A 12,078-nucleotide genomic window follows, 5' to 3' on the forward strand; every position below is an offset into this window, starting at 1 on the left:
ATGTCAGTCTTCAGCCAATTCAATTTACTCCACATGATATCAAGAAATGTCTGAGCTCACTGGATACAGCAAAGGCTATGGGCCCTGACAACATCCTCACTGTAGTACTGAAGAGCTCCAGAACTAGCCGTGCCTCTTGCTAAGCTGTTCAGTACAGCAACAACACCGGCAACTACCTGACATTATGGAAAATTCCCCCGGTATGTCCTTTTCACAAAAAGCAGGACAAATCCAATCCGCCCAATTATAGCCCCATCAGCCTACACCTAATCATCAAAAAGTGATGGAAGGAGTTGCCAACAGTGCTATCAAGTGGCACTTACTCACCAGTGACCTGCGCACCACTCAGCTCCAGACCTCATTACAGCCTTGGTTCAAACATGGCCACGAACTGAATCCCAGAGGTAAGGTAAGAGTGACTGCACTTGACATCAAGCATTCGCAGAATGTGATACCAAGAAGCCCTAGTAAAACTATAGTCCATAGCGAGCAAGGAAAAAACACTCCAGTGGCTGGAGTCATGCCTGGCGCAAAGGAAGATGGTTATGGTTGTTGGCCAATCATGTCAGCTCCAGGACATTGCTGCAGGAGTTCCTCAGGGCAGCATCCTAAGCCCAACTATCTCCAGCTGCTTCATCAATGACCTTCCCTCCATCATAAAGTCATAATGGGTTGTTCACTGATGATTGCAAAGTGTTCAGCTCCATTCGCAATTCCTCAGGTAATGAAACAGTCCATTCCCGCATGCAGCAAGATCTGGACAACAGCAAGAATTGATATGATAAGTGGCAAGTAGCGTTTATGCCAAACAAGTGCCAGGCAGTGACCAATTCCAACAAGTGAGAGTCTAACCACCTATCGTCAAGCACCAGCGCCCCCCCCCCTCCCCCTCCACCCTGACCATCAACATCCTGGGGTCGCCATTGACCAGAAATTCAACTGGACCAATAACATGAATGCCATGGCCATTGGAGCAGGTCAGAGGTTGGGTTGTCTGTGGCAAGTGATTCAACTTCTGACTCCCTCAAAGCCTCGCCACCACCTAAAAAGCACAAGCTAGAAGTATGATTTAATAGTGTGCACTTGCCTGGATGGTTGCAGCAGCAACAACAGTCAAGAAGCTCGATACCATCCAGGACAAAGTCCACTAGATTGGCTCCTCATCCACTACCCTAGACATCCACCCCCTTTGCCACCGGCTGCCATGTGTACTGTCTACAGGATGCATTGCAGGACTCACCAAGGCTCCTTTGGCAGCACCTCCCAAATCTGCGACCTCACCACCTAGAAGGACGAAGGCAGCAGGTGCATGGGAACACCACCACCTCCAAGTCACGTACCATCACTGTTCCTTTATCTCATGGAACTCCCTACCTAACAGCACTCTGGGAGCACCTTTACACCCACTGCCATCTCAGGACATCTACAGATGGGTGATAAAGGCCAGTCTTGGCAGTGACACCTACATCCTGAGAATGAATTAAAACAAAACAATGACCTCACTTCAAAAGTAACTGATTAGCTGTAAAGTACTTTGGGAGATCCTGAGATAATGAAAGATGCTAGATAAGTGCAAGTTCCTTCCCTCACTCCCTCCTTCAATCCCTCTTCCTAATTCCCAATTCCATTCTGCTCCTTGGCTGCTTCCTCAGGCTTGGCATTCCATCCACAACTTCAGTATAATGTTTGACCCGGAGCTGATCGTCAAATTCCATTTTCCATCCATCGTCACAACCACTTACTTCCACCTTTGCAACATTGTGCACCTCTGTCCTTGCCTCACGCCCACCACCGCTAGAACCCTCATCCTCACCTTTGTCACCTGACAGGGGAATCGGCCCTTAAATCTTTTCTTGTAAAGTAGATGGCTGCAACAGGGAATCATGATTCACTTTGGAATGGATCTGGGCAAATTCTTCATGTTGAACCAAAGGGGAAAGCGAGAGAAGTTCCTAAACTGGGCAATAGAGCATGTGGGTTAATTACTTCCCACTGAGAGCTGTTAACTTTGAATGCTGCTTTGGGTGGGGCAGGTTGACCCCTCCACTAGTGAATAGTGGGTGTGACAGGCTGGCGCAGTGAATGTGGCCTTGGGTAAGCAAGCTTGGCATCCTGCACAGTGAACCCAAGCTGCTCAGTGCAGTCAATGCAAGTTCATTTGAACCATTCACAAAAGAAATAGTCTAGGATGAGAAAAGGCCATTTATCCTATTGAAACGTCTTTTTCTAGGAGCCTAATTCTCCATCTTAGCATCCAGCTGCATCTTAAATTAGTTTCTTGATTCAACAGATTAAGAACTATTGATTTGACACCAGGGTAGAAGGGTATGAAATGATCTGGGCACATGCTGTATCTGGACCTACATGACGGGAAAAGTTGGGAAGACTGGTCTTATGTTTCTATTCTTACCTTACATTCCTGTGTTGCTTGTTTAACAGACCCCCTCCTCTGAATTCTGGAAAGAATTGCGATTGCTTTTGCCTCGGAAGCTACATCACCGATGTGTCATGGCAGATCCCCAGACTCGGCTCCAGGACGACAAGGACCCTATGCTGATCCTTAACCCAGATTACCTGGACTGCAGATCTGACCCTGACCCTGAAGGGGACCTGGGTGAGTGGATTGATTGATTTGAGAGAATAGCTCTCGAAAGGCCCATAGAGTAGGACACCAGTAAAGTTGAAAAGAACAAAAGACAAGAAGTGATTAAGTGACACCAAATCTGTGAATTGTAGGGGTTATTAGGTGGGTTGACCAAAAGCATGGTCAAAGAGGTGGGTTTTAAGGAGGTTTTAAAGGAGAGGGAGGTGGAAAGGCAGAGGGAATAAAGGGGAAATTACAGAGCGTGGGACTGAGGGCAAAGTGGGAGGAGATGCATGAGGCTAAAGTCTGAGGAAAGGAGAGTTTTGGTGGGCAGGATGTAAGGATCGAGGAGGTTAGAGATGGGGAGGGAAAAGGTCATGAAAGGATTTAAACACAAGCATGTTAATTTTAAGTTTGAGGTGTTGAGGGACTGGGAGCCCATGTAGATTAGCAAGGGCAGAATGATGGGTGAGTGGAACTTATTATGGGATATGATGCAGGCGGCAGAATTTTGAATGAGCTAAAATTTACAGAGGGTGGAGAATGGGAGGCTGGCCAGGGTAGCATTGGCATCGTCGAGTCTGGAGGTGGCAAAGAAGAGCATGAATGGTTCAGTACCAGATGAATGGACCCGGGGCGGAGGCTGCCGATATATCGGAGGCGGAACTAGGCATTCACTTTAAAAATAAAGACACCTTTTTCCTGGGCACTCTTAAGACCCTCTGGTCTGCACATTGACTTTAATGACTTTAGACCTTTGCTATATCCTCCAATTTCTTTACAGCAGGGGGTGCTGGTGATTTGGCATGGTACTGTTAGTCTCATGCAAGGTGGGGAGGGGGAGGGAAAGAGACTTTGGACGTAGATCCTTTGTGAGAACGTAGTGCTAGTGTGTTTGGGGAGGGGGATTTGTACCTGTGCTATTGGCCTGGTTTTTTTCTCTTGTTTTCATTTTAGACCTCCTACAGTTGCAGTTTATTTTTCTTTTCCAATTTCCCCCATTTTCTTGCCTTTTCCTTTGTGTGGTCCTCTTCCATGTCTTTCCACTATAACTATTTACATATTCTTTTAATTCCTTTCCATTGCTGATCATCACTGAGATCATCTTTTGCATCTTCAGTTTTCTATTAGGCAGTTTGTGGGTCATTCAACCCACAAGTTCGTGTTCTTTTCCAACTTTACTAAAAGACTTGATTATCTTTCAATTTTCGGTCATGACGAAGGATACACAGTCAGAACGTTAACCCGATCTTTTTACACATTTTAACTAACCTGTTGTGTATTTTCAGCATTTTGTTTTTATTTTTGAAATAACCATAGTCTGACTGTAATTACATCACATGGTGTCAGTTCTCTTTACCAAATGGTCACCAAATTCTAAGGACAAGTCTGCACACAAACAAAGGAGATATTGATTCTGTGCAGTGCTTAAGTGTAGGCGAGGAGTTTATCAGTAATTCAAACTAACTCTACACTGTAAATGCAACAGGACACTTTATCGCCACAGTGCACTTGTGCGCTCAGTATATTCTTACTACTTGTGTACGAGGCTAGACACTGAAGGCACGGTTTGGGGGTTGAAAATAGGTAGTCATCATTGTGTTGTGCTCACTGTGGGGAGTGCACTGTAGTAGCTGTGCTGGCTTGATTCTGCTCTCCTGTCAATTCTGGACTGTCAAGTGCTATTTCCTTCTCTCCAGCTCACCTCCCAATTGTTTCTCTCTGGCCTTCAGTTCCTTGTTGCCTACTTGCCTCTCTCCAGGTTTCCTGTTTGCCTGTCTCTTTGGCTCTGTCTCCAGCTCGTTTTCCCCCTGGCCTTTAGGCTTCTGGTCACCAACCTCAGGCTCACAGTCTCCTGCTTATGTCTCTCTGAAGTTCCCAATTTCCTGCTCACTCCTCTCCATTTGCTGGACTCCCATTCGCTTGCCTGGCCCCCGGTCTTCTGTTCCCTGTCTGTGCACAGTGGGTGGCAGCGTGTGTGAAATGGTCAACGTCTATTAAAATCAAACATTCCCCCCCTCTACTCCCTAGACTAATGGGGATCTTCTAAGTAGGGCATTGATTATTTTTCCACATATGGCTGGAAAGTAGGGAGATGGTCTTTTCTCATTCTGTGCTTTTTACTGGAAATATACAAGACCATCAAGCCTATTGCTTCCGACCTGCCTTCTCATCACATCTCTCGGTCTCTTTTCTCTCTAGGCTTAATTCTACTTCTCTCCTGAACCCATTTATACTGTTCAATTCAATCTCGCTTCCTAGTAACTCATTCTACAGCTCTATTACCCTTTGGGTGAAAAGGTCCATCTGACTTCCTTTCTTGCCTATAATTTCTCAATGTTTAATGTCTTATCCGGCCATGGCGTGTGCAATTAGAATTTCATGAAAGGCAAATTTCCGAAAGTGTGAAAGTTCCCTCAAACTAGGAATACAAGAGTCTATTCTGTTGGTGACTGTTTTTATCTTTTTCCTAGGAGTGAGAGCGCCGATTTACAAAGGCCCTCCCCCACCCATATCAGCCCTTCCTAGCACACCCAAGACCAATCCCAGTGTGGAACTTCCCTGTGAGGACACAGAGAGAATTGAAGTGGATATTGCAGATCTGGGATCTCGAAATTATAGAACAAGAACAGATTTCTATTGCCTTGTAACTGAAGAAGATATTTGATTGTGAGCGATCACAGTGCATAGAGGTGAACCACCCTTTCCAGCCCCATCATGGCTGTCGATCTTGTATCTCTACCATGCCAACCCCACCAATCGACAGTCTTTTACTTATTTGGTTAAATTTTCAGTACACATCCCCTCCTCAGTACATTTGTATCCCATGTTTTGTGAGAAAGTTATGGGATATGTTGTCATGACACCAGCAATTCTATACATTTTTCAATTTTCGCCTCCAACATTCATATGCAAGCTGTATTATCACCTACTCTGGGACTGGATCTCAGTCCGATCACACCTGACTGCTTATGGCTGGGATTCTGCCCATTTAAAACATGTAGAATTATTTTACAAAAAGACTATATGTTAAAACAAAATTGAATGTTTATTTTAACATGTACACTATCTGACTTTTTCTTGAATATATAATATTCTATATATGGCTGGAGAAACGGGCCATGCATTCTATTGATGGAATGGTATATTTTTAGTAATCTGCTCCATCTCCTCAGTAAAAATCAGCCTCAAGATTAGTGGTCACATTTGGAGTTTCCCTTCACTGCTGTGCAAGATGTGGGCCTCCCCCCCCACTGCTCCTAATCTTCTCCGTCAGCCTACGTTATTGATGACCGGTGGGGGGGTTTCTTGCTGTTTCAAAGGGGTTGGGACATTCTGCATGTCTCCTTCTCCCTGTCTGTATCTTGCTGTCTTTTCTCATTACTGTCTTCATGCACCTGAAAAGGTTGGATTCCGGACCCCCACCACATCGATGTCAGTGCTGTGATATCTTTGGTATTGTACACACCTTCTCTAATTACCCAATGTTGATTTCCCACACTGATAGTGATCCTTGTGGTTGTGAAAGCAGTCTGACTATCAGGATGTTGGAAGAAGACATCAGCGATTATCATCTGCACTTTATGTTGATTAATTTCTCTCTCAGCTGTACAAATCAACATTTCTGTTCTTGCAGTTTTAAAAACCTCTATTAAATCTCCTTTTATCTTTCTCTGCTCCAGTGGGAATAGTCCCAGTGTGTGAAATCTCTCGACTATTTTCCCATCCCTGGCGTTATCGGGGTGAATTTATGCCGTATGCTCCCTATAGCTTTAACATCCTTTCTATAACAATGCTTCCAACTGTGGTGTAAACAATGTTTTGTACAAAGTTATCATTACTTCTTTCCTCATGTACTCTATGCCTCTATTTATAGAACCCAAAATGCTGCTGTTTTTTTAAATGGCTTTATCTACCTGTACTCTCACTTTCAGGGAATTCTGTATTTGAACCCCAGCCGCCCCCCCCCCCCCCCCAATCCCCACACACTTCAGCATCTTTCTACTGAATGCATATTCCCATTCCTTGTTTTTCCTCTCAAAATGTATTACCTCACACTTACCCAGATAAAGTGCATCTGCCACCTGTCTGCCCATTCTGCTAACTTGTCTGCCATTCTGAAAACATTTACATTCCTCTTTACTGTTTGCCAAACCTCCTACTTTTGTGTTGTCAGTAAATTTCAAGATTGAGTTCCCCGAGCGAAAGTAGACACAGCACTGACCCCTGGGCTACATCACTTCTAACCCTTCTCCGATCTGAGCAAAAAATTTACTGTAACCTCTTAATCCATGGTTGGCAACCAACTTTCTATCCACATTGCTACATTGCCTTATGCCATATGCCTGTTTTTAAAAGGTTTCTTGTGAGAGATCTTGGCCTCAAATTTACACTAATTTTGAAGTATGTTCTGGAACCTGGTACCTATTTCTGCTGGGTCTCCGCCCTGTAACCGCTGCACTCGTGCTTCTGTTGTGGTCTTCCCTGTGTGTGCTTGCTGATGCTGCTGGGAGGTCACTATGATGTACTAAAATGAGGAGGGCCTAAAATCCAAGCTTAATTAAGTTAAAGGAGGCACAAGTTAAAAGACGCATACCAATTGCCAGCATCGGCGAAGACTGGTGGAAGTCCTTTACTTGGAAGTCTGAAACCTCAAGGAAACTTTGAGAGATTACAGGAATTAAAAAAAAAAAGAGCTTTTGGGGCAGGGTCTTTTCATTTTCACCTCAACAGCACTGCTCATACTTATTGTAGCCTGCGTCCCTGTCAGACGACTGGAAAATATTTCCACCCCACCTGCCACCTGAAGTAAGAGGTTCTGAGTTACAGTTATCAGTTCTCAATGGGCAATTCCTTTGTTATTTTAGTGGAGAAGGCAGAGGAGCAGCAGAGGATGGTGGAGAATGAGGTAGCATTTGACAGTGCCACCTTTCGCATGAAGGCCTGCCGCCAAGATCCATCTTGCTCTGGAATTCCCTCCCTAAACCTCGGCGCCTTTGTAACTCTCCTCCTTTTAAGATTCTCCTTAAAACCTACCATTTTCACCAGTCCTAATAATTCCTTATGTGGCTCAGTGTTAAATTTTGTTTACTAACGCTTCTGTGAAGTGCCTTGGGATGTTTTACTACGTTAATTAAAGGTGCTATATAAATGCAAGTTGTTTTCAGTTTATACCATCAGCTCATTTCAGGCAGCCACAGGAGACTTGTGTAAAATTAATATTGCAGTCGCAGCAACAACACTCACACATAGCGTGACTTTATTGTAGAAAAACATCCCATTCATCTTGTCAACGACCCCATTTTCAGGAGAGCAGATGTCTTCGTTGAATTTGGCATGACTGCCAGGTAGCAGTTTGAATGAGCCATACAGTTTTATCATATTGCGGGGTGCACTGGCTGGCACTTGTAGCATTGCAAGCTCCTACAGTAAATTCCAGAAACTGTCTGAAGAGAAAGGGCACTCACTCGCTGAATGTACAAATCGTGTGTGAGCAGATACAAAGAATTCTGGATGTCAGGGCCAGATTTTCTGGAAGTTCCTTTGACATTTTTATCCTCAGGGCTCCCGCCCTCCCTGATCTCTTCAAGGATCTCAGCATAAAATAAGTGCCCCTTTTCCTGAATTGATTGTAATAGTCATAAAAATAACTGAGCACACACTAAGTACATCTCTCTTTACAAACAACTCAATTCAATTTTACAACAACACTCCATATCTTTGCTCACCTGATGCACAGAGGGTGCAAGTAGATCGGAGATCCATCGGGTAAGTCTGCCTCTGGGCTTGGTGAAACCCACCATCCAGAAGACCAGGCTGTGTAGGATGGCTGGGGAGGTTACTCCAACTGCTTGCTTCTTTTCAGCACCATGATACTTGCATGGGTGATAGTGGAGCAGGATCGTGTGTTGGCCGTTGGTTCGCTTGAAGCCTTCCCCAACCAGTGGGCACCACATGACATAAAACTACTATATAATACTTGCGCACGCTTTAAGTTGATTGGGCCACCTGTTTTTTTAGTTGTGACCTCCTTTCGAGGGGACACTTGTTAGAGATACTTGACCTGATGACATTGGGCTAGTTATTGGCCCAAGCAAAATACAGCATTTCTCCCATGGCTTTAGTGGCGTGCTTTCCCAACATCTCTGTGGTCTGCTCTTTGTAGCAGGCCAGCTCTCTCTCTAATGCCCCCCTGCCTTTCATGGGCATTATTTGCAAGTTTCTCCCGAGAGAAAATTGAGTACATTAGGTGAAAACTAGTGAGGAAGGTGGCATCAGACAGCTAAGATGATAGATTTGTGGTATCACCCTGTTTCATTGCTCCCAGTGGAAATAGTGCACCTCCTCTTCTGGCATGGGGCCTGAAAAGGAAGCTACTGTAGCACAACACAAAAGGACAGATTTGTCGTGACTTACACTCTCTGATCACCTTGCTTGTCAGTAGTTTCTCAGCACTTGTTAAATTTTCCCCTTCACTGCTCACTCTTAACTGATGCCAAGACCCAGGTTGAACATATGACCGAATTTTATTGCTGATTCTGTTTTCCAGCTGTTGTATTATATTCAGTTTTGCTTCATTAGAATCCATTCAGTGGAAGAAATACAGAACTGCAACACTTGATGCAAGATGCCACATCCATTTTGTGTGTTTGGGAAGGCACAGCCTGTGTACGATTCAACGTGTGGATAAGTGACTTACAGAAATCGGGTCTAAGAGATTTAGAAGATTTCAAACGTGTGTTCTGTGGTTTCTGCGAGATTTATGAAATAACAGAAAATGATAGAAGTGCATGGCAGGTCAATCGGCAGCTGGAGAGAGAGAAGATTGGCTGATGCTCAGGTTGGAACTCTTCAAAGCATTAACCTGTCCGACTCAGCTGTTAACTGGCCAGTATTTTCTGCATGTTTTATATGTTTATTGTAATCTGACTTATTTTAATTCTGTGCGAGCTGTGATAACGGTGAAGGGATAATTCAGTTTTCTGAGCTGCCCACATGCAGCATTATCCAATAAAGAGATGGAATCACTGCCATTGCAGCAGCTAAGCTCTGCTTTGTCTCATTTCTTTGTCTAAAACAAAATCTCCAATCATTTAACAAGTGAGATTAGTGCACCTGATAAGTGGAACATTGGGGGTGAGGTACTCGCAGGTTGTCACGGAATGAGGTGTTGGAAATACCTGGGTCGATGAATGAGGCCTCTTCTCTTTCCCCCCCCCTCCATGGCTGATCCGAGCAGGATGAGGAAACTGGTCAGTGAGGGAGGGATCACAGGGGTTGTAAACTCAGTCACTTCACAGCAGGACTAGATCTGAAGCTCCTTCATTTGTCAGCAAGTTCTCAGTAAATCCATTAATTAATATTGATAAAATAGAGAGGCTGAGTGGGCAGTTCCATGCAGGAAGCAGTTTCAATAAAACTGATTGAACCATTGAATAAATTCATTGCTTATGGTGACATGCTTCAAATGGCTAGAATAGCTGCTCAGGAAACTGTGTAGAGGCCAAGCACAGATATTCAAGAGTGAAAAGCAGCACCCTGACAGATTCACTTGGTAAAGGGACCAGTAGAGTCCAGGGCCCATTCTCATGCTGTGCTGAGTCAACTGGGGTGGGTGGGAGCTGCTTATGCTGCAATCAGCTTCAGTTCGCCTGGGGTGGGACAAGGAAAAGTCAACTGGAGTGTCAGCTCCTGATCACCATCCTGTGCTGTCGGCTGGAGAGGATCACCATCAGCTCTGCTGCACCCACCGCCCTTCCTAATCACTACTCTCCCCCGGCTGGGCTAACACATGAAGAATGGGCACCTGGGGTGAAGTACTAGCAGAGTGCAATCAGAACAAGAATCATCTCGTAACAACTTGATTATTATGGAGGGAGCTTCTGAGGCTGGAGGAAAATGAACTTGGTCTTGTTTTAATTTGTAGAATTTACACATTTCTTTGCTGTCCGCATGTCCCCCTATTTCCATAGACTTGTGCACATAATCTAACCTGACAGTTCAGTACAGTACTGAGGGAGTGAATAATTAGCCATGGTGATCCCTGCTGGAACAGATGGATGTCAGGTGTGGGCAGGATCAGGCACAGATATGCTGCTCTCTTTGGTTAAATAACCTGTTGATACCCCTTTAGTTCATATGTGAAGGTTGGCTAATTAAGTGCAGTACCAGAGGTGTTGACCATATGGAACCATACACCAGCTGGGGGAGGGGAAATCAGAAAAAAGTTTACGTATTGATGCGCTATCAATTACTCATAAAAGACTGAGAGTTAAGAGAGTAACTAAAGGCTTTTATTAGCAAAGAACAGAGCATGCCTCTCGTGGTTGACTGGGTTCCAAGAAGGCAGGGGGCTGCAGGTCAATCACCTTTATACCTGGGCCTGTGGGTGGAGCCAACCGAGACATGTTGAGGCATGCATAGGTACAACAGTGTGTAACAACAACAACAACAACAAGTGGTTTACCACATTCACCCCTTGTTTAAAATTGAGTCCGGCGGGGTGAAGTGTACTAAAGGTTCGTGTAAGTAAGTCGATCAGGTGGCCTTGTATGCCGTCCTGATCGTCGTGGTGGCGGCGGTGATGGTGCAGCATCCAACATTGAATCTGGCGTCTCATTGAGTGATTGGGTGGTCAATGACGGGTCCTGGGGCTGCGGCATGCCGTCTAGCGGGGTTGGGTTGTGGGTAGTGGTGGATGGCAATGGTAGTGTTTCAGGGGCACCCAAAGGTGCTAGATCTCGTATGGGGGCTGTGTCCTCCCGCCCGTCCGGGTACGCTACGCAAGCGTACTGGGGGTAGGCGTGGGTGGCGAGGGAGGTGTTTCGGGAGCACCCGAAGGTGCGAGGTCTTGTATGGAGACTGTGTCCTCCCACCCGTCCGGGTACACCACGTAAGCATACTGAGGGTTGGCATGGAGGAGGCTCACCCTCTCGACCAGGGGGTCCGTCTTATGGGACCTCACGTGCTTCCGCAGTAGGACGGGTCCTGGAGAAGTCAGCCATGTCGGTAACGAGATCCCCGATGTGGACTTCCTGGGGAAGGAGAACATTCTCTCGTGAGGGGTAGCATTGGTGGCTGTACAGAGCAGTGACCGAATGGAATGGAGCGCCGCAGGGAGGACTTCCTGCCAGCGAGAGGTCGGAAGGCCCTTAGATTTCAAGTTTAAAAGGACTGCCTTCCAGACCGTCGCATTCTCCCTTTCCACCTGGCCATTCCCCCGGGGGTTGTAGCGATACCTCTCGAGAGCAGGTACTGCCGGAGTTCGTCGCTCATAAAGGATGAGCCCCTGTCGCTATGAATATAGCTAGGGAAACCGAACAAGGCGAAGAGGTCATTCAGACATTTAATGACTGTGGTACTGGTCATGTCTGAGCAAAGGATGGTAAACGGGAAACGGGAGTACTCATCAATTATGTTGAGGAAGTACACATTGCGGTCGGAGGAGGGGAGGGGCCCTTTAAAATCAACGCTCAGCCGTTCAAAGGGGCGCG

The 12,078-nt window shown here is 45.7% G+C and overlaps 1 protein-coding gene across 4 annotated transcripts in view; it reads left to right on the forward strand.

The window, feature by feature from the left end:
* The window catches only part of sigirr (single immunoglobulin and toll-interleukin 1 receptor (TIR) domain), a 61,444-nt gene extending 51,813 nt beyond the window's left edge, over positions 1 to 9,631 (forward strand). The window contains exons 9-11 of one of the 4 annotated variants that reach the window (XM_086007694.1): positions 2,440 to 2,614; positions 5,059 to 5,277; positions 9,167 to 9,254. In XM_086007694.1, the coding sequence (XP_085863820.1) occupies positions 2,440 to 2,614; positions 5,059 to 5,252 (369 nt within the window). In that variant the 3' untranslated portion in view covers positions 5,253 to 5,277; positions 9,167 to 9,254. Of the gene's footprint in view, positions 1 to 2,439; positions 2,615 to 5,058; positions 5,278 to 9,134 lie in introns of all 4 variants that reach the window. The other 3 variants (XM_086007695.1, XM_086007697.1, XM_086007696.1) reach the window with 3 other exon arrangements.
* The last annotated feature ends 2,447 nt before the right edge of the window (positions 9,632 to 12,078 follow it).

Source organism: Somniosus microcephalus, chromosome 15, assembly GCF_052327205.1.
Source record: "Somniosus microcephalus isolate GS21.2 chromosome 15, FLI_Smic_1.0, whole genome shotgun sequence".
Taxonomy (NCBI): domain Eukaryota; kingdom Metazoa; phylum Chordata; class Chondrichthyes; order Squaliformes; family Somniosidae; genus Somniosus; species Somniosus microcephalus.